The sequence below is a fragment of the Tinamus guttatus genome, unplaced genomic scaffold, assembly GCF_059628265.1.
Source record: "Tinamus guttatus ecotype Peru unplaced genomic scaffold, ASM5962826v1 Tinamus_guttatus_pri_ptg000048l, whole genome shotgun sequence".
Classification (NCBI taxonomy): Eukaryota; Metazoa; Chordata; class Aves; order Tinamiformes; family Tinamidae; genus Tinamus; species Tinamus guttatus.
Window position 1 is genome coordinate 3,652,746 of NW_028288582.1, and position 22,022 is coordinate 3,674,767.

Genomic DNA, 22,022 nt, shown 5'->3' on the forward strand with positions numbered 1-22,022 from the left:
CTTGAATGAAATGTGGTACGCTAGGCCAGATCCTGATAGCCTTGGTCATCTGGACCAGCTTCCGTATCTCCTGGGACTACTGCTGTATTCACAGTGAATACGTGTATTAGGATCGAGCACAGAGCTGTTTTTGTCTTCACCTGTAATATTTGCCAATGAGTCACTTCCAACAAATAGCAGCAACAACCTGTGGTGATTGATGCAAATTAAATAAATAAATTCCAAATCCTGAAGTGGATGATATCCATAAATGTGGATAATATGGTACACAAAGTAGGCATAATACAAAAAAAAAAAAAGAAAAGAAAAAAAGAAAGAAAAAGGAAAAAAAAAATAGGAATAAAAGGCATTTTCAAATGGTGATAATTATCTATATCACTATACTGTAACCATGTAATTATACCCTGAAACATATTTTCTGCCTTTTAAAGGTTCTGGTATCGTTTCCGAGCCATTCAAAGCTTCAGCTAAATAAAGCAAGTATATAGCCTGCATTTTCTGCTATGTTGTCTACATCTTCCCCCTCTGCCTTTTTGTTTTCTTCCTTTCTCCTCCTCCCCCATTTCAGCTTTATAAAATATCATTGCTAGCCTCAAACTGTGGAAAGAAGATATAATTCCACCACAGTCAAACCTGTGAGAGCAGAGAATCTCTTCAAAATAAAAGACAGTCTCATAGTAAGAGGTCAAAGCTGGTTTATGCCCACAATTTAGCACCTCTCTTCTCCTCCACACTGACCCTGTGGCTGAGCAAGGAGACTTCCTGGGACACTCTTCTTACCTGGTTCCTTCTCAAAAAAAAGCCTAAAAACACCTTCTAGCCTCAGATCTTCCTCCTTCTAGAAGGTCATTGCATTAGCTGAGAGTTTTCTCCTTATGGCTCCGAAAGCATTTGTGTTCTTTGAAAGGTTGTTAGTTGAAGGAACAAGGAGAAAAGATGATAATTAAATCTAAAGAGACAGGGAGGAGAGGGAGAGGAGAACCGAATTATAATTCTAGGATACTGTGCCCCCACACAGAGTGCTCCTCCAGCCCCCTTTCTTGGGAAATTTTGTGGAAAACTTTTCTGTGAAAGACTATATGTATATATATGTATGTGTATATATATCTGTTTGTGTGTATATATCCTTGGGGCCAGATGGGCAAAGTAACTCATTACTGCTTGGATCACAGAATCATAGAAAAAAAAGTATATTAAAACAGGCCCTTCCCAGGCTATCCAAGCACTGGTTTCTGATTCTTGTGTTTTCTTTACATGATATCATGTTTTGCTTGATAATAGAGAATCAAAGGCACAACCGAGATTACAGAATTGCACTGATCTCTTAGCCAAAATAATGGAAAATTTTCAAAAAAATACCAGCAGAGCATAGAGAAGCTCACCACAATGATGCTGCTGTCACAGCTCGCTCTGTTTTCTTGTGGACGGCTGGTGGAGGACTGTTCCCCTGGAGGTGGAATTTCAATGAATAACTTAGCATTTTAGTAAACAGGGACTGTGAGAAGAAAAGTTGTGGAAGCAAAAGAACCATATTAACCATATTTATGAATTTGTATTCAGGCAGTGCCTGGAAAATACAATGCAGTCTTTTTGCGTTCACTGTGGAAAGCTGGGTACAACAGGGCCATTTTCCTACATATGTTTTATACAGTGGAGACTTTGGCTGGTTTTCACGTTCTACAAAGTTCAGTCTTGCTGCCGTCAGTGGACGGAGCCCCCATTATATGCCAGATGCAGCGTGTACACGTGTACATACAGTCCAAATCCAGCTCTTTCCAGGGACATACTTCTACCACGTATTTAAACGAGTGAAATGAGCCTTGCTCTACACTTTCTCCAGCACTTAATACTTTGCAAAGCTTTCTCCTTTCCGCTGTTTTTCTCAGTCATATAAGAGGTGAACAGCATCTCTGGGCTGATGCCAAGAGCAGATCCCAGCCAGCAGGATTAGCAGCAAATGTCTTTATTCATCTCTACGTGCGGCCCGTGAGTTCAGCAGCGGAGCAGAGCATTGCTCTGTTCTAGGGACTCAAGAGCCCAGAATGAAGGTTGTCACCGGGTGTTGGATCACACTGGCCACGTCCTGCTTGCCGAGGTGATTTCTGATGCACAGCAGCGGTGTCAGCTGTACCCGCCTGGCACCTACGTGCATGTAAAGCTGCTGACATTTGTCACAGGACTGAACTCCAGAGGAGCGATTTCTTCTGCTCTGGCTAACCTCAAACACCAGCTTAAACCTCCAACAAGGTCCGTGTTTTGTTTGCGTACTGAAAGTGGCAGCTCTTAAGCACAGTATGGTTAGCATCCCAATGAAGGCTCTCCAAACCAAAGCGTGAGTGAGTGCAGAGGGGATATGAGCACTTTGCACAGGAATCTCACTTCTAAGGGTGAAAGGGAACCCTCACTACTGGCCTATTTTTATTCTTGCAGCCCATTCGTTTGCAATCTATAGTCAGTGTTGAGATCAAATGAGAAAGAGCATCTTAAAAGTCAGTTCCTGCTTTAAAGTCCATTTGACTTTACTCTTGACTCAGTGGGATTCAGATGGAGACTTAAGAAATACAGAAACAGCACAGAAAAAAGAAGTGATCTGAGCAATATGCAGGTGCTCTGGGCATATGTGCAAAAGTCACTGTCACGAAAAGAGTGGGCTGGATAGTGGTAAATCTCATAGCAAAGTTGCCCATATTTCTATAAGTTTTTAAGCTAACACAGTGAGGAAAAAGAGGCAATTTAGTTAGGCCCTGTGTGTGCTTAACATATTGTCCCACTGTGTGCTGACATTTAAGATTTTCAAGTCTCATGTTGAAGCGTGACCTTGGAAAGCCTGGAAGGGAAGATCTTTTAGAAACAGACGCCTCGTGAGAGCACATCTCCTAAATGCATCATTGAAAGAAGTACAAACGGTCTCTTTGGCAGGACAAACTTCTAGGGCATTTTCTGGCCACAGTGTCTCTAATAAAGACACAAGTCATGAGTCCACACTGGAAAGTCCTGGTGCTACCATCAAAAATCTTACTGGAACTGTGCTCACTCAGTTCAAGCTAAAATACTTGGGAGCACGCAGGACACAAGTCCTAATATATGAAACCAACAGTGTTCAACTGTTATTTTAAAGCCTGATCTGCCATTAAAACCTTTGAGTGAAACACAACATTCACTTAAGCTTAACTTTATTTTTAGGTGATTGACTTAATTTTCCATCCTCCAAAATTTCCTGAATAAGCAACAAAATAGAACGTACATAAATCCCATGGATTTATGTACTTTTCTATGGAAAGTACATCCCTGAGCTGTTTGGGGAGTGGTGGGTTGAAGATGGGGGGCTTGCATGAGTCGTTGAGAGCAAAACTTGCATCCCAGTGACTGGTAACAAGGTAGAATTCAATGAGATGGAAGAGTGTGAATGCCAGTTTGGTGACACAAATTCCTGTAAGTCTGTTTATTCTACACGAAGACTCCTTTAACATAATGAGAGCAGCTAAGACTAGCATTTCAGGACCACAATATTTACCAATATCTAATAGCCCAATTAATACTTAAAGCACAATTAATAGAGGCAACTAAAACCTGTAACTTCCCACTATGAGAAAAATATATTATTTGTAGGGAAATCTTTTGAAGAAATCAAAGTCAGCTCTGAAAAGACATTACAGCAAGCAGAACCAGTAAAACAATGTTTCCTGAATAATAGTCTTTGTCTGTTGCAAAATGCAGATGACAAAGTGTTCAAAAGTGACCGTGTTTCTTGTCACCTCCATTTGTGTTGACCAAATGTTCCTAACAATGCAGTGCGGGAGATGATAGCAAGGCACCTACAGTTTCTTGTATTAGTCTCTTCCCATATTGGAATTTTTTAGCCAATACTTTGTAAATAATAAAGCAAAAAGAGTTTCCAGAGAGCCTAGGTCACTTCTAAAGCACCATTCCCAGGGAGAACCCATGGGTTTGTGCTCTGAAATTGTTTAGCTGCTCTTCGAAATGCCACACGAAGACTCAGCCCAGCAAAAACCTCACGGCAAAGAGCTGACCCCAGAGCACGTGCGCGCTCCTCCTGGGGCTGGACCAGCTCTGCAGGAACACAAGCATCTGCCCACACACGTCTAACCGCAAGATCGGGGCCAAAGTGTTGATCTGTGGAATCCTACCAAAAATTTTTTTTATATGTTTGTATTAATCTCAACACGAGCTTCTCAGCTTTCCCATGATTTTATAGCAATTGGCATTTAAAGAGACAAACAAACTATTTACAGAGAGTGCAACACAGCAAGGCACACAACTGCAACGGCTGTAAATTGCCCCCGGAAAGCCAGATGCATGCTCTGCATCCACATCCTCGGCCAGGAGAAAGCGTGACCATCACCTGCATTTTGCTGCCTTTCACCTTGTGCAGAAGTGTCTGCAAGTTCCCATGTGTACGGCAACCCCATGAAACACTTTGGACATTTATGTCCCTAGAAGCTGTTCGCAGATGAGCTGGATTTAGCTTACACTGCAACCTCGGTCGGGCGAGGAGGAATACGTCTTGCACCAAAGCACGTGCTTCCTTCCTTGGGAGCTACAGCTGAAAGGCAACGCACCAGCAGCAACTAGCACACTAGCAAGCTTGGTTTGATATTAAGGAGCACTTTGGACATAGGGGTTTCAGAGGATGTGGGATTTATTGGGCCTTTCCTGGTACTGTTTTGAACCGGGAGTGAACCACGCGGAGCCGTCTTCCCGCTGACTCCAAATGCCCATCGCGAGGTCGGCCCCTCCGAGCAAGGACCCCAGAGTCACACTGGCATCGGGGTCAGCTCCCTCCACACACTAGGAGAAAGACGACCTTTAAGTTACGATGCAGCAAAATTCCTGGAAGAAAAATGCCACTGACTCAGGGCACTAATTAGCCTCTGGGCCTCGGCTGCATTTTGCAGGGATACATCACAGCTGCTCTCCAAGTCGCTGCTTTGGGTTCTCTGCGAGCACCAGCTAAAGGTCCAAGGATTAAATGGACCCTTTCAACTAGTCCTTGACCCATGGAGCCTGATGATGCTCTGATAACTAAATTAGAGACACAGCACTGTTTTACACAAGGCAGAGGAAAACCATCAAGGTGGGAACAGCCAGAAACAGAGCATACAGTATCCAATATCCAAACACTGCCCTGGCAGTCTCAGAGTGCCGCCAGGCTCCTGCTCTCCCCACCATCCTGCTGCGCGGTTTGGAGGGTGATAGGAGCGCGATCCCGCGGTATTAAAGGAGATGCATCCTGCCATCCTTCCCTGTGCACTCGGCAGGGTTAAAACCCGCCAGCGAAGGCAGACACAGCAGGGCGAGCGGGAGCACACACAAGACTCTCCACCACGCGCCAGCGTTCGCCGCACAAGCATCATCATGGGGGCAGCACTCCAGGCTGCATCAGTGAGACTCCTCCCTGGTGGGGCCCTTAAATTGCCCAAAAAAGCTCTGTGCATCGGCGCAAGCGAGACGGCCTCGACGCCCGGCAGCCGCCTCGCATCCCTGCACCACATAGCAGCTGCTCTGATGTGGCTCAAACAGGGAATTCCACGGCGGAGCATGATTCCTGCTGCTTGGCTGGCATGCCGCAGGAGACAGCTACGAATATGGGCCACCCTGGCACAGAGAGGAGACGGAAAATGCTGTAACGCAAGGGCACTGCCATCCTGCTGCTCTCCTGAGTTTTCCCTCCTTTCCAAGCCCAGCTTCTACTTTATAAAGAATCCCGTCTCCTTACAGTGTCTCAACAGTCATTTAGACTCTTAATTACATAATGCAGCTGCCTCGGTCTCCAACCTACTTAACTCCCAGGATGAAAGTCTCTCCCTGTGCAAGCAGCCCAGGAAGTGCTTCAATCTTGTTGTATTTATGTTACATGGGAAGAGGTGCCCACTGAATCTAGCATCCTCCAAAAACCCCACCAGAATGAAATTCAGCCTCTCGCTCCACACCAGCGCTCTGTGTTTGGAGCATAGATGCAAGGGGAGGATTTGGCCTTGTCAGACACAGAACATCTGTTCTAGGAGCTGAAAGGCGAAAAGGAGGCCAATAAGCGGGATACTAGGGAAAACCTGGGAGCTTAGACACTGCATTGGGAAATCAGAGATGGTTGCTTCACCAGCAAGCTTATGAAAAGGGATAAAAATTCTGATTTCCACTGTCGAGAATTAATTCTCCTTTAACACAAACAGCTATCAAAGAACAGAGGAGTCTCACCAGACTTAGTCTTGCACTAATTCTGTAGGTGCTTGGGAAAAACATTGTCTTCAGACTTAGTTTTTCCAGGGAGCCACAGGGAGTTAGGGAGCAGATGGGATGTGAGGTTCACCTGGAGTAAAGCGATTCCTTCCTCGTCCTGCTACCTATTCCCTAGGTACAGATTGCAGAGCTCATTCCTTGCAGCCTGGTCCATGCCCAGCAAGGTCAAACCTACAGCCAAATTGCAGACACCATTTCATGCCCTGGATTTGTCCTGTTGTGGCTCTGATCACAGGAGCTCTGGGTAACCCTGAGATCAGCCAAAAAGGCACTCAGGCAGGCCAAGTACACGAGGGAAAAGCAGGGCAGTTTATTCCACCTTCTGTGTTTTGTAGGGTGAAAATCTGCTGGCCTGCTTTCCCCAGCCCCAACCCAGCAAAGGTCAGGCTGAAACAAGGACAGAAAAACAGAGACAGAAGGAAAAGAGAAAGGTGCCCAAAACACACAAAAATAGTCAGCAATTAAAGCAAAAAATATGCTTTTTTTTTCCTCCCCTGCGTTTTGCAAAGCTTTTGGTTCATGGCCAAAGCTCTGCGGCCCAGAGTTACCTCCATTTTCATTGTGCTTTGCTTTCCCCAAGCACTGCACCCACCTGCCCTTGCTCGGCCACGAGTCAGACGGACTCGCTGCTCCCTTGGAAACACACGCTGCTCCTTTGCTGGAATTGAGTTGAAAAAGCCCCTGCACTGGCCTGTGCCATCAGTTTTACAATAAGTCGAGACCCCGAGGCACCTTTTGGCAATGTACCACTGCATTAAAAATCAATGGCAAATCCCAGCACGCCAGAAAGCTCAGCAGCATTGTCACTGCTAAAGAGAAAACGGTACCCGGCCACCCCTTGTACCCATTTCTCCAAGTTCTGGGGATGTTTTGAAAGGAATTTTGGAAGAAGATGTCACAGCCCTGGACTAAGAGTGGTGGAAATACAGGTTTTATGCTCCCAGCAAACGGCTTCGCCTGGGTGCACCTTCCTTCCCCTGCTGTAAAATGGGAAATGTTTCCTCCCCACCTTCCCCCTTAGAGAGGAAGGCCGTGCTCCGACTGGCTGCTTGCGCGGCCCTGATCCAACAGAGTCGTCAGCTGAGCTGTTGCTGCGTAAAAATAGCAGCAAAGAACAAGGTCTGCCTCGAAAACAAGGGTTTTCTGCTGACAAAACGTGTGTTTGACTGTCTAAAATAGGTTGCTTGAAAAGTGTTCACTCGCTAACCAGCAACTCAAATCAAAGGCTTTCCCATTCATATCATACGTGCTCTTTTTTTTTTTTTTTTTTTTCCGGAAAGCAGATTTTCTGCCTTGATTAATTCCTCTTTTATTTGCCGCATTCTGTGATTTTTATCAAAGTCCCAGCTCTCTCAAGTCAGATGCGATCCCTGTTAGAGACACTTTTATGTAGCCGAAGAAGTGTGTCAACATCTTCCAATACACAATACAGATTAAAGCTCCCAAAAGCAATAGGGAATGTACTGCCAAGCTCTCCGGAGAGCAATGCGAAACAGCCAAAATTGCCAGGCATTATGCTGAAAACTGGCTTGCAGAACGGCTGTTTTAAGAGCTGTATATTTCTGTAAATTGTTAAGCAAATACAACCTTGAGTAATGTTAGATGGAAGCTAGATAATCATTTTCCTGGATGGAAAAATAACTTTCAGAGAAGCCAAATTTCATTTTGGCTAATATTTCAATGTTTAATTGAAATATATGTTGCTATCCAGGATCTTGGTCACTTTATTTGTTTCTCATTTAAGTGAAAGGAGGAAAGACGCATGAGAAAAAAAAATCAGTTTGGTCATAAATTTCTGCTCTTCCAGAACTAAAATGACCATTTTTTTTTTTCAAATCAAAATATTTTAACTGCAATTTACTAAAAATAGCCATTGTTTACTTCAGAATTAGTTCATCTTTTTCTTCAACTAGAAGCATCATGACTGATATTGCCCCCAACCAAAAGCCATTACTTTGAGCTCAGCAGAACCAACTCTCATGTTTGCTAGGTTGAAGAAAAGGTGAATGAAGCCTTATAAATCTTTTCAAAAGCAAATACAGTTTTAAGTGGAGCTATAGCTAATGGGAAGTGCAAGAAATGGAAGTCCAGGTACTTTGAAACCTATGATTCAATTCCAAAACAACATTCAAGCATGGAATGATAAACAGAAAATCTAGATTCGTCATCCATTTTAACCTAAGAGTAAGAAGTGCAGAGAGCTCTGGTCAGAATAGGACAAGGCTCCAAACCCCTGACGAGTCCAATGAGACCCTGTTGCATCTCTTGAGGCTTCTGCCTCGCGTGAGCGCAACCCTTTACCATTGAAAAAAGTCTAAGTCCATATAAGCACACACAGGTTTGCTCACGTGCTTTCACACACACACACACACAGGGTTAAGAACAGGCATTTCATCCAGCTGGATCCTTTGCTTTTCCAAAATCACAATTACTTCATTGTCTGTAGCTGCTGCCACACCGGAGAGGAGCGTGGAGGGCTCTCAGCAGGATGTAGAAAAAGCATTAACAACATTTAAAACTTTTGTGCTTTTCAACCATGGGGGAAAAAAACCTCCTAACTTCAGATTTCCTTATCAGAACGTTTAAATACTTTCAAGCCATTTGTATACTGGGTTTAACATTTCTGCTGCATCACTCCTATCTTTCTAGAGCTGCTGCTGGACAAAATGTGTGGCTAATCTCTGTAAGCTGCAGGGTAAATAGCAGCTAAGGTTTGGGAGCAGGGTAAGCCCAGGGGCCAGGCTTCCCTTCCTGTGAAATGCAAGGCAGTGATGCTATCGCGGCCTTCCTTGGGTCATTTCAACCAGTTCCTCATGGGGAAACACCCACTGGAAAAGCCAGCATCAGGGTAAAACTTCAACAAGACAACTGTGTTCAAAAAGCTAGTGTTGAAACGCACCTTGAAAAGTCCTTTAATCTACCCCTTTCCTAAAAATCAGCTATGGAAGTGCAGGAGTTCAAGCAAACCTAAACCTCAACTCCCACGGTTTCCATAGCATGGGTAGTTGTGAGGCTCCTGGATTCGGTTCCATGTGCCAAATGTGCCCTTGCCCGGGCAATTTACAGCCCAGAGAAGAAGAAACTATTTCAAGCTACTTTACTGTGACCTTGCAGCAATGCCCAAAGCACTTTCTGCAGGTTGGATTGCAGGTGTCTTGCTCAGAGGGTCGGGGCAGTGTCCGGGTGACACGTGCGCGTCCCCCGTGGTCCTTGCTCCAGCGCCCAGGCACGCGCCAGCCCGTCGCAAGCCACATCCCGCCTTGGCTCTTGCCGCTGCCGCAGCGAGGATTTGGCCAGCTTGACTACTCACTGGGCGTAAGGAATAGGAAAGATGGGCTCCTTACACAGGGAGCAGGCTGCTCTCTGCTTTCTATTCCTGCGCTTTAATCATACTTCCCTTCACTCCAGGCTGTTACGGAAAACACACACGTCCGTCCCCTTTTGCAGACTTCAAAGCTAGTTTTTTCCTCCTAACTTTGCCACCTGTTCTTTCTGCCCCACAGAGTGACAAAGAGAGGACTTGGTTTCTCGAAGCACGTTTGGCAGCAGCAGGATGTGCTGGCAGTGCACTGCGGGCTGCAGCATCAGCAAAGCATCCGTCCACCCCCTGAGCCAGCTGCAGGGCCTGTGCCCCTTTCTTGCTTGGCTTTTCCACCACAGTTTCCAGCAGTGATGAACATGGAGTGGATATGTAGATCCAGAGTGCCCAGCAGAAAACAACATCAGTCCAACAGGACTCTTAGCCATGCCTAGCCAAGAATCATTCAGCAATTCTAGAAATTAAAGCTCTCCAAATTGCCATCCTCAAAAAATTCTGTGAAGTACCCTGCCTATTGCCTGGGAACATTTTATGGTGATTTGTTGCATTTTGCTATTAATATTCCATTATTGTGATGCTAGCTGCCAAATCTCACATTCCTTCCATAATAAGAGGCTTAACTTTATTTTAGCAATTGTTTTTTTCCTTCGGTGCACAGCTGTAGATAGAGGAATTGTTTTTGTCTTACATGGGCAGTAAGCAGGAGCTAGGCAAACATTCAAAAATTCTAATTATTCCCACATTTTCTCCTTTGAGTAAAATCTACACTCCTTGCTCTGCTTACTGTGCTCTCGACATCGTTGCTAGAAGACTCCAAATTCACAGAATTAGGTTACAGCAAATAGTCGATTTAGAAAGTCTTCACCAAGTTTATCTGTGATAAAATAAAGCCAAACAAGCCGTTAACATGTGGTCTTTTCCAGGTCGGGTCAGCTGCACTGCTAGTTAAAAATAAGATTACTACGATTATCAGTTATTGTTTAGTTATCTCAGAGTTTTACCACTTTTGTTATTGACTTGATCCATAATCCCAGCTCCAGAAAAAGTTATTCCTAGAAGCTATGCTGTGGTGAGGGAAGCTTTGAAATATTTTTGAGAGCTACAAATACAGATATAGATAATAATCCATATTCTGCCATTCAGTTTTTTGATAGGCTCGTACTATAGTCACAGCCAAAATGTTGTTCTTTTGTTCATCTCAGTGCCACAAACTACCACATGATGTCAGGAACAGCACTTCCCATCCATCAAGGTTAAGAAGACACATAATACTTTTTGTTGTAAAGGATCAATCATAATATTTTAAATGCTTGGGCTCTATCTATTTATGCTACTGAATACTACATTAGTTACTATATCTGACATTTGATCTCATTTACTGCTTTCAGTAGAAAGTAACAAGACCTCAATTAGAGTATCATTGGGATGAGCACATCAGAGTCGATGTGTCTGCAAATTTATAGCATTTATCTACAGTTATTATCAGATTTTTAACTCTGGAGCAGAAATGCCTTCCACACGGATGGCTGAGGGTGCACAGAACAATCCAGGAAGCACCACCCAGGCTATGCACAACCCAATATTCAAAGCAAACTGAAATCTAACAAAACACTCTTTTAGACACAATGTCAATTGTTTCTCTATTCCCCAAGCACTATAATCACGTTAGCCTTTTCTATCGAACACCCTTTACACACTGTCCAACTTCCAAGAGCTCCCTGAGGACTCTCATGCTGGAGGAACTGGGCACAGCTCTCCTTGCCAAGAGACCCCCACGTTCCTGAGACTCCACAGTCAGAGAGGCCGAGTTTGCTCAAGGATTGATTAGCACAGCAATAACTCACTGAGATGCAGGGAAATCCTCCACTGCTGGTTTTACAAACAATGAGGTCAATGATTCTGATAAATCAACTTCATTCATGCTGTCTATAAATAAGTAATGTCCCAGACTGGGAAGAAGCTGGCTCACGCTTTAGTGTTGTGCTTGTTCTGAAGGCTTTGGGGATTTCCATTCTCTTTCATCCATTTCTGGACTAGATTCATTCTGCTTGATCTTCTTAATCCGTCTCCACTGCTTGTGTGCTCTTCTGTCATGTAAGTTGGCCAACACTGAAGCCCGTCTTCATAATGCACTTTGAAAGATTTACAGCACTTCATACCTGTTGTTTGAAATAAAAATGATTGGTGGACTGGCATGCTGGGTTTTTTTAGCTGTCTCTGCACAGCAAATACCTAGCTGTGGAGTGCTGTGGGCAAGTTTTGAATCTATGGCCTAATTCCTCTCAGATGCTAAAAAGCACATAGAGCAAGTCGTAAATCTGCCTATGGGATCACCCTGGCCAGATGAATCCCTTTCTATTGCAGAATGGGACAATAGAGCTGTCATTGGTAATGCAAGCTGTGCTTGGACCCTCTGGAACAGGGCGGATGCTCCCTGTCACGTCCATCCTGGTGCCTGTCTCTTTGCTCTTACCTAACAGTGAGGTTGCTGAGTGAAATAAGAGTCCACGGAGAAAAGCGAACCTTGGAAGCAGTGGGGAAATAGTGTGGAAGCGAAGCTTTACAGAGATTTTGGATAGTGGCTCTCAGAAACTTCCAGAAATATCTGAAGCATCCTGCTGAAAATGCTTGTCTCTGGATAGTCTCACACTTCCTAAACTCTTCGGTGATGACGTCCACACCACAAGATGGCTGTGGCAGGATGGCTGTTTGCCCCTCTTCTTGCGAAAGTCTTCAGTGGGCACCTGATTAAAGTTTCCAGGTTATCCTTGCAGCCATGAGAGTTAAAAACAATATAACCAAAAGGCTGGCAAACACTAAAGCTGAGATCCTCACACACACACACACACACACACACACAAAAAAAAAAAAAAAGAGAGAGACTTGGATTTGGCCTTAGGAAAAGGCATAGGGTGCTGCAAGATGCATTAAGTAATGAGAATAATCAGAACCAATGAGAGGCTTAGAACAGTAGTTGAGGAATAACAGGTAGAAATAGGAAAGTTGTGTTACCTCTGGCTAGATCATTAATGAAACCATTTATAGACTATACTATCTAGCCCTAGTGACTGCTTTAAAAAGCATTTGAAAAACAGCTACAAGAATGACACAAGAACAAGAAAATATGCCTTGTAGGAAGACACTAGATAAGCTATTTAGAGCAGAATAAATGATGCTATGAATGCTATCTGGCTTTAAAATCACTAAATGTCTGTGGCCTAAAGACAAAGCAGCAAATTCCTCCCTACCTCATTAGACCAAGAGTAAAATCAGCTGAATCCTGGCCCCGGAGGCCTCTTTCTGCTCCCACCTCAGGAAGCAGACTGTAAATGTTTTTCGGATATTGTAAATATCAGATGGGCAAAAGTATTTGTTCAGCAGAACATAGATCTCATCCACTGATGAGGTGAGATAAAATGATAAGGTTTGCTCAGAGCTCTTCTAGACCTCCCCTGGAAAATTGCTATCAAAGGGCTGTATGTGTTGGTGGGCGGCGATTACAGGAGTAATTAAGGAAGGCACTTAGTACAATTTGCATGGGAAGCACTGCGTGCAGGCCAATTACAGGGCAAAACAGCAATCTTTGGAGTTTCCTTTCAGAGAGAATACAGTTAAGCTGCAGGACAAGACTGAGGGAGAAAGTCAATTTTTCTGTAATCAAATCCTGCTTGCGGTGACAGAGGGAGTCAGGACGTGGAGGGTGGTGTGAGCCTGAGCCACGAGCAGTCGCAGACACCGGGAGCAGAGCAGCCTGGTGAGAGCAGGGGTCTGACAGCATCTCCTTCTCCTCTGCCCTGCTTGGTTTTAGTCCTGCGCTCCCTCAAGGCAAGGGAATATTTCTGCAGGAGAAGAGCAGCAGAGGCCAGCACAGAGGACAGTCTTGTAGCCAAAGCAACTAGCAGCCTTCAGAGCTCAGCTGAGCCGGCTGTCATACCTGGCCTCAGTGACGTGCATGGGCCATTAAGGTCTTTCTTACTCTTTTTTTCTTCTGACTAGCTTCCTTTGGTTGGTGCCAGATTGTAGGCTCCTTAGGGCTTTAATTTATAGACTTCCTGAGCATTCCCAGCTTCAGCTGCAGCTGCGTAATGTCTCTGCAAGACAGGTCCGTGGCAGCTAAAACGAGATTCCCCAGACGCTGACCCAGTCCAAACCGAAGCAGCAGGCGAGAGGCTAATCCCTAGCAGCCCCATGTCTGATTTCCTCACCTGCAGCAGCCAGAGAAAGATATTTCTTCACAAGAATTTGACACAAAACGGCATGCACAAATGCACTTGAAGCATTTAAAAGGCAGAAGGTGCTGCAAAAATGTACTACCTGTAATTATTTTGTATTCTCGTTGAATAGTTGTGCTGCTGTTTACTTAAGCCAGGGACATGCAGTCTCAGTGGCCACTGAGTGCCTGACTTACTGGAACTAAAGGGAAGTAGAGACCTAAAAGCCTCTGAGTTTGACTGGCTTTCACTCCCTGCTTGGAGCGTAACAGGTTTCCTCATGTATCATCCACGGAGACTTTCATTTAGCAGTTCTACTGTAAGAAAAGAAATAAGACTGTAAACAGGATTTTTTATCAATTTTCTTCAAACAAGCTCCAACAAGAGCATTGTTGTCCTGCGTGGGTCAAGTCCCAGACAGCAGCAGAAGCCCATGAGCAGGAGGAGGTTTCTGCGCTCCCCAAATTCCTCCTGGTAAAGAATATGGGGGAGAAGCTTGGAATGAACAATTCTGGCATTGCTGAAAAGCCTCAGTTTCATAGGTTGATGTTGCATGTGGATTTAGGGCATATTCACAAAGAAAAAGGGGCATCAGCTTCTTCACATGCTGAGACTTGAGAAGTGGGAGATTCAGTTCTCACCTCTTTGACGATTGCTCCGGTCCCCTTGGCGGCTCTGTGTCACGCCTCTCCCTGAAGCTCTTCCACTGTTTTCCAGGACAATTCATCATCCTGCGGAGGGGGAGGTAGAGGAGACAGAAGTCAGGTGGTCACCTCCACAGTGACACTGTGGCTCCTATCCCTGTCCCAGTGACTGCATACGGAGCCGTCTTCCACTATCCTATTCCACTATTGCAATGATACCTAGGTTCCTTGGTGAATTTTAACCTTTCCTCTTTGCTTATGTCCTGGGCACAACTATGATGCCCCAATCAAGGCTAAACATTTCAATCAGCAACCTAAATGTTTTGTTTAACTAGAAATGTATGTGGAAAAAAAAATCCATATACATAAATGTGTTTTGTATATAAAATGCATGTGTATATACAAAATACCCTGCTGGTGGAGCACTGGACTTCTATCCAAACAGTTTATCTCCAGGCCTGATAGATATATTTTAAAATGGTTATTCACAGAATTTAACTCAAAGCTATAAATACTGCTTAGTTTATCACTCATTACTAGTAAATAGCCCTCCTTAGTACCTGATCAGTAGATGGCACATTGATCCAATTCAGTTATAGTTTCAGCTAAGGATTCATGCAACAAATAATTGCAAGAGCAAAAAAAAGTTGGTCTTGGAGTGGCATTGGGAAACTGGGCACACCAGCCACTTCCACGTTGCTTTGCACAACAGCCAGTAGATAAGGAGGACAACTGGACAATGTGTAAGTTATTACTCCAAGAGTACAAAAGAGTACAAAGAGTACAAAAATAGGGCTCACTAGCCTGTAAATGTGCCTCTGTTACCCCCAGTGGCAGCAAAGGACATCCACATCAGCCTGCAGTAGAGTTGGCCGCTGAGAGATAGGAACAGGGTAAGAAAATGTAAATGTAGATAAAGCCAAAAGTAAAGCCTGCAATATCAGCTCATATATACGACCCACTAGGTGGATATACTGAGCATTTTTTTGCCTGGCAAAGGTGGACTGATAAACTTCCTAGTATAAATATCCTATGATGCTTTCACAGGCAAGAGCCATTTATTTTGACACCTGGTTTGCTTGCATGGAAATGTGGTGGAGACTTCAGCACTAATACATTAATCTAGATGTCGTTGTTACAAGTGCCAGCAAGTATTTGAGCTGTCATTGCGGGCCATTTGGTTCCTTCTATATTCAGAACCAGAAATCCAAATACAGCAGTTTGCCTGTAGCCAAAGTTATGCTAACAAAATAGTTTTCAGGGGGTGATGGTTGTAAGCTGTGGAGGCGTGATATGTGCAGCCAGGGTACTGTCAGATGATGAAATACATTGGCACAACGAACAAAAAGAAATAAAATTCAAAGCTTGATGGTGAGGGAAAAAAAAGAGAGAGAATGAGAGTGAAATGGTTGGTGCTGCACATAAACTCATTGCAGAACCAGTATGAGACAGGGTGCAGTGCTACTGTGCTGGGCAAGCAACTGTGATTTGGAGTGTATGTTTCAAAACCTCTTGCATTTCTTAGCCCATAAATACACAGAGAGTAATGCTAGAAAACCACTGGCCTCTTTATCCCACCCTGGCATTTGCCGCAGAGCACCTTGAGCCAAACTGAGCTGGACAAACTATCAATGTAACTGTTCAGTGTGGTTCCACAGACCTGCTGTGAAATATTTACCATGACTTCATGGACCACAGAGCACAGATAATGGTTTAGGAAGCGTTACAGCGTGCCCGGTTGCCAGAGCATGCTTGAGATAGCCTGGACTTCTATCCAGGCAGTCTATCTCCAAGTCCTATTACCTACTGGAACAAGGCAGCAATTTGTACCAGGGCTTTTTGCCAGTGCAGCTCTGTCAGTCAGATGCCACCACAAGATGGGTCAGCAAAATTTTACAGCAAAATCCTGAGCCTGAATAGAGGAAATTTTTGTGTGATCTTTAAATTTTTAAAACACTGAAGAACTGACCTGATGTTTTGCAAGCAGAATGAAGCTCAGTCTGCCTATGCTCAGGGTCAGCCATCATGAGAGATGAAGCTGGATAACTGGCAATATTGGGGCATAGCAAGTGCCTCTTCAGATTCATCTGGCACGTTAGATCATCAGCAACTGCACGTGCCACAGAGCTGCCACGCAGGCACCCTGCTTTGGAGGCTGTCTGCATCATTCTGCAAGTTCCATACAAATTAAACCAAGAACATACAGCTTCTCTGATGCCCACCTGTGGCCAACTTGGTATATTCCCACCTCAGCCAGCTGAGCAATGTATGGATGACATAGAGCATCTGTAAAATTGCCTTCAGTGAAGGATACATCACGCCATAGCTGGTCCTTGAATAGGGTAAATGAACAGAAAGGGTTTGACTCCTGCATCTCTTCATGCAGGGGTAGGTTGAAGGCTCACCAGAGATAGCAACTGGAAAAAAAAAAAAAAAAAAGGCAACACACACACATACATTGAGATTAGGGTAGAAGAGATACCTCTAGCAACAAGGGCAGAACCAGGAATGGCCCACAGACTGCTGCTTGGAAGAGAGCTAAGAAAGCAAGCCTACCATCAGTTTGCTCCACACAGTTCCTACCTCCACTGGGACATTTTTCAGAGTCCATACAGCCCAAGAATTTGAAACCCAGCATGCTGGGAGGGCTTACTTCAGCTAGTTCAAGTCAGGAGTCTGGGTCTGGTTCAAGGAATGTGACAAGGCCTTTGCCTGGTGTCTGTCTGCATCTGCACCCCTTTCCCTTGGGGTTCCCCCCTTCCCTAGGCTCTTCCACCATGGGCCTCAAGCATTTGTTCTACCTCCACACTCAAGAGCTACCCCCCTTTCAAGGTGTTGTGAGAGCCACACCGTGTATGAGTTACCTCTCAAGGGCAGGAATGGGAGGAGGACTCGTGGTCACCATTCCCATTGCCTCTTTCCACATCTCACTTGTGCCGGAGCCAAGGCAGCACTGGCAGTCACGCGATGGTGACCTGTCTTGTTCTAATCAGCAAGTCTGCTCCTCGCTGAGCCTTTCAGCATGTCAATCCTGTCCTTGTAATACACTGGCAAAATTGCCAGACTGCTTTGCAAGCTCATAAGGCTGCTGAATAATCAATCTGTCCAACCTCACTGGCAGAGACTTTAAGTCTAAGAGATTTGAGGCAGGATTTAGTTCCCCAGCATAGTGACTATCAGTTTCTACTGCCAGGTAGACGTTTTTCTTCATTAAGTCTTACCGCTTAAAAAAAATCAACAGAACCTATGTGATGTTTTCAAGCCTCCTATTTGCCAAATGTAATGTTAATCTTTCTCAGATCTCATTAATTGCAGGTGGTGATCTGTCAATAGATGCCAGCCCCAGCCTCTCCCAGCCACAGCTCTGTGCTCATACAAACTGTTTGCTTGTGTGCCTTAAAACTAACCATAGCCTGAGAACACTGTTATTCTGAGCAAGTTTCCCAATGAACATTTAAAATCTTCCCATCGAGTGATGAGTGGAACTGGAGTCCCTCCTCTTCTTTCCAGTCGAGTAATAATGATTTAAGGAGATTAACTGGTCAACGAAATGCCATTAACACAGATCATATGCTTGATAAGATTACACTGATTACAGAGATCAGCTAATAGAGGAGTTCAACCGGAGGCAACGAAAACATTTTGTGAAGCTCAAAGTGGCATGTACTAAAGCAGTGGAGAGCATGAGCAGTAAAGCAAGCCGTGCCCTTCTTTCATCTGCAGCAGAACCTGCTCAATATCCCAGCACATGCTGCTCTTCCTCCGCATCCCTCTAAGCATCCACCATGCACAACTAAGTGCCACCATTTCACTTGCAATTACAGGACCTCCCCGCGCATGCTGAAAGGCAGATGGCCTGGGAGGCAACACGGCTCCACCAAGACCACTCGAACACACAAACACCACCCACTTCCTAACGCTTCACCACCCTGAACAAATACAATAACAAAAAGGCCTCTGAGAGAATCAAAACTAGACCCACTCCAGTAGGCGCAGGGTGGGACAGGAACCATTTCCTTGGGATTTCCAGCACCGAGTGGGTGTCAGATGGTGGCTGCATAGACATAAGAAAAAATCCAGTGGTCTCTGGATATCAGAGTAGCAGCAGTTTGGGCAGTTCATCTGATTTGGCTGCCTCCTAAGAAATAAGAGCTTGGCATACAGCATTTGCTTTTGTTGTGACTTCAGGTTGCTTTCACTTGGGGCTGAATTTATCAGCTTGGTTTGGGAAGCACGGATCAGCATCTGAATACGGAGAAGTATAAAAATGAACCCTCTGTTTCACACTTGCCTCTCATAACTGGCCTCTCTCCGTTTCTCTCTTTCAGTAACTGTGACTGTAGGAGGACAACAGCACCTGCTGGGACTTTATGACACTGCAGGGCAGGTAAATTACTGCAAAACATTTATAAATTTCTAATTGTGCTGAACATGAGCAATAAATCAAGTTGTGTCCTTCTTTCATCTGCAGCAGAAGCTGGTCATCATCCCGGCACATGTTGGTGTGCTCCTTTTCCTCCCTATCCCTCTAAGCATTGAAGCACCTGCTTAATCAAAAAATAAAGCCTGGTTAGCTTGTTTTGTACCCATACATGGAACTCATAGTGCAGGTACAGTGTTTTATAAAAAGTCAGTGTTTTCGTACAGTTGCCACATGCTGGCATCGGAGATACAGTGAAATATTCCTGCTTCCAAAGCCAGAAAACTAATATAATGTAGCATCAGGCTATCAGTCAACAGCTATTGACTTTTTAAGTGGTAACTGCAGCAGACTGGCATCCATCTCAGCATCCCTCTGCCGGGACAAGAATGTAGATTATAGCAGCCTCTACCCCCACACTAACTTATACAGCACAATTTATAAGGCTTTTACCCTTTCCACTGCCCAGGGGCTGATACAGTGTGGTACCATGACCAGTTTGCAAAGAGACCTGGTGTATGGGCTACCAAGAGGGGAGGGAACAGGATCCCGGATGATGGGGCTCAGAGCAGAAGAGGAAACAGTTTGGGTCTGGGGAGTCATCTTTGCCCTCCTGAGCACCAGGTTCTGCTCTCAGGAGCACTTTCTTGTCTACAAGTTTGCTACACTGGGCATGAAGAGTGCAGGAGGACACCCCAGTGCTTCCAGATGGTTATGTGTTACATGCTGTAGCTTGCAGCATGTCAAAAACTGCATGAGGACCGACCACCTATAAAGACAAATCCACATTCGACAGGACTGGGACCTCTGTGCTTTCAGTTTTGAGTTTATTCCTCTCACATGGTTAACTTCATGGCTAGCTTGGTATTCACCACAGTCCAACCATCCTTTCTATTTACATGTCCCAAGCAGGTGATCTAAAAGTCCACCCCCAAACACGACCCAAGCCCTTGTGTTGCACAAGTAATTCAAGGTTGGTGTTCAGTTATCAACTCTGCCTATACAGGCAGCAGGTCATATCAACACAGAGCTCAACACACACCTGCATCTGCCAACAATTCAAGACTAATGTGGCCACTGCAAATGAGACGAGATTATACTCGATTCTGTGTCATATTTTAACTTGTTTTGTATGGCTGATGGTTCCACCTCCCACTCTCAGCAATGCATCCTCCTATTTGTCCTCCTGAGCTCAAAGAAACATAAATCTGTTTCTCTGACAAACTTCACCCTTCCCTCTGTTCCTTGACAATCATTTTGCCATCTCATGCCTCAAATTAGCCAAGGCACCACCTGCCTTTGAGTGATGTCCCTTATTTGTCAGGACTACTTTCATTTCACATCTCAGTCTAGAAAACCCGGTCATCTAGGCAAAACTCAGTGCATGAATCACCCTGTGATGAGTAGATTGTATCTCCATGGAGTCTGATTCTTCCCACATGCTCCAGCTACAATGACAGATCATCTGGGCTGTTTCCTCCCGCCTTCTCCTTGCGTTGCGTAGCTTTCCAGAGACATCGGTGTGAAGTCATAGCCCAAAATAGCGCTTGACATTACTATGCTATAAAACATATGCTAATACAAGAACAATTGGAAAATGTACTCCTGCAGCAGGACCCTCTGTCAGCCCGAAGGGAGAGCTGGCAGAGACCCCAGGCCGGGGGAATCTGGTTTTCTGCATCCCTGGCACAAAAAGTCTTAGGAGGAGGGGAAGAAAAGTCTCTTTTTTTTCCCCAAGCTGGACTCAGGTGCAGAGTGCTTTAAAGGGCTGGCACGGCAGGAAGTGGAGCGGGGACAGGGATAGGCAGCAGCTTAAGGAAAACAAGTTCTGCTGCACTTTCCTGTGCCGCGCGCTGCCAGACTGCTCAACTTCAACTGGCCCCGTATGAGAGATGATCCCTGCGGGTCCTATCTCAACCAGGCCCATTACAAGCCTGATGCTGGAGCAGATGCCAATAGGGATGGGACCCTCATCCGATGTCACTGGAAATTCCCAGCAGCCCAGGGAGACGGGGATGGTCCGGGAGCCCCAGCTCTGCTCTTGGGCATGATGCTTATGCCTGGTGGTGGCACCAAGACATGGCAAGCGACCCAGGGCCCCGACACGCTGCCCTGTGCGATGAGCACCTTGTCCTCCTCACTGCTTACATAATGCTCCGTGCCGCTAGCACCGAGCGGGAACGCTCCTCCCCGGAAAGGATTTGCCAGGAGCGCCCAAGCAACGGGCAAAAATGAAATTATGAAACCAAACGACTGCTTCTGCAAGTAGCTGCTGCCCCCAGGCAGAGCGGTGCTCCTGGCTCTGTGTTTGCAATTTTAACAGCTCCTCTAGCCGGGCATGTCTGGAATATTGAAATTGGATATATTTAGCCAATCTCTTCCTTAAAAAATAAAACCAACAAACAATTCCTCAAGGGTCTGCTGCCACCGCGTGGCTGTTTCAGGTGGTTGTTTTGTAATGATTAAGCCAAAAACACACAGAAAATGCCAAGCACCTAGTGTCAGCCTATGCTCACTGTGGTGTAAGCATCCTTAATCTTAGCGAAGCCATAGGCTTCAATGTTCCGGGTTAAAATAACATCCCCTAATCAAGGAGGCAAAATGCTAGGCCTCCCTCACCCGCAGCATCCACATAAAACTCCACTGTCAATATAATGTAATAATTCCTTTAATCCCATTCTCTTGGCATCTGCTTTGTTTCTGCTTCACCAGCCAGGAGATGGATGTCACTTCCTGCCTTCGTATTTATCTCCTCCTGTGCCTGCTTTCCTCCTGCGTTGCCTGCATCGCTCCTGGCCCCATCGTCACCTCTCAATTTTCTTTTCCTGTTGCTTCCCGTGCAGGGAGTACCACTCTTTCTTGAGCTGATATGCACAAACACCTCCTCTTGTCATATACATCATCTTTCAAATCAATGCATTCTTTGCCACTGAAAAGACATGGGCCAGTTCACTTCTAAAAAAATGAACCAGGTCACCTGCATTACTGGATTTGCCCAATGTAGAGAGCTGTATTGGAATATGCACCAAGGGAAAATCCTCACTGAAGGACCGAGATCCCAGACAATGTTCTGCCAATTGAAATTGCCCCACATGAAAACTTCCCCTGTTCCATAGAGATGGGTCAAAGAGAATGATTTTTAGCTAAGCCTAGTCAGAAAAGTATCATCA

At 45.1% G+C, this 22,022-nt stretch overlaps 1 protein-coding gene across 1 annotated transcript in view; it reads left to right on the plus strand.

Moving 5' to 3' along the window:
• The window catches only part of RHOJ (ras homolog family member J), a 46,489-nt gene that overhangs the window by 20,150 nt on the left and 4,317 nt on the right, over positions 1–22,022 (plus strand). Inside the window, exon 2 of the mRNA XM_010218137.2 lies at positions 18,761–18,819. Coding sequence (XP_010216439.1) covers positions 18,761–18,819 — 59 coding nt within the window. The remainder of the gene's footprint in view (positions 1–18,760; positions 18,820–22,022) is intronic.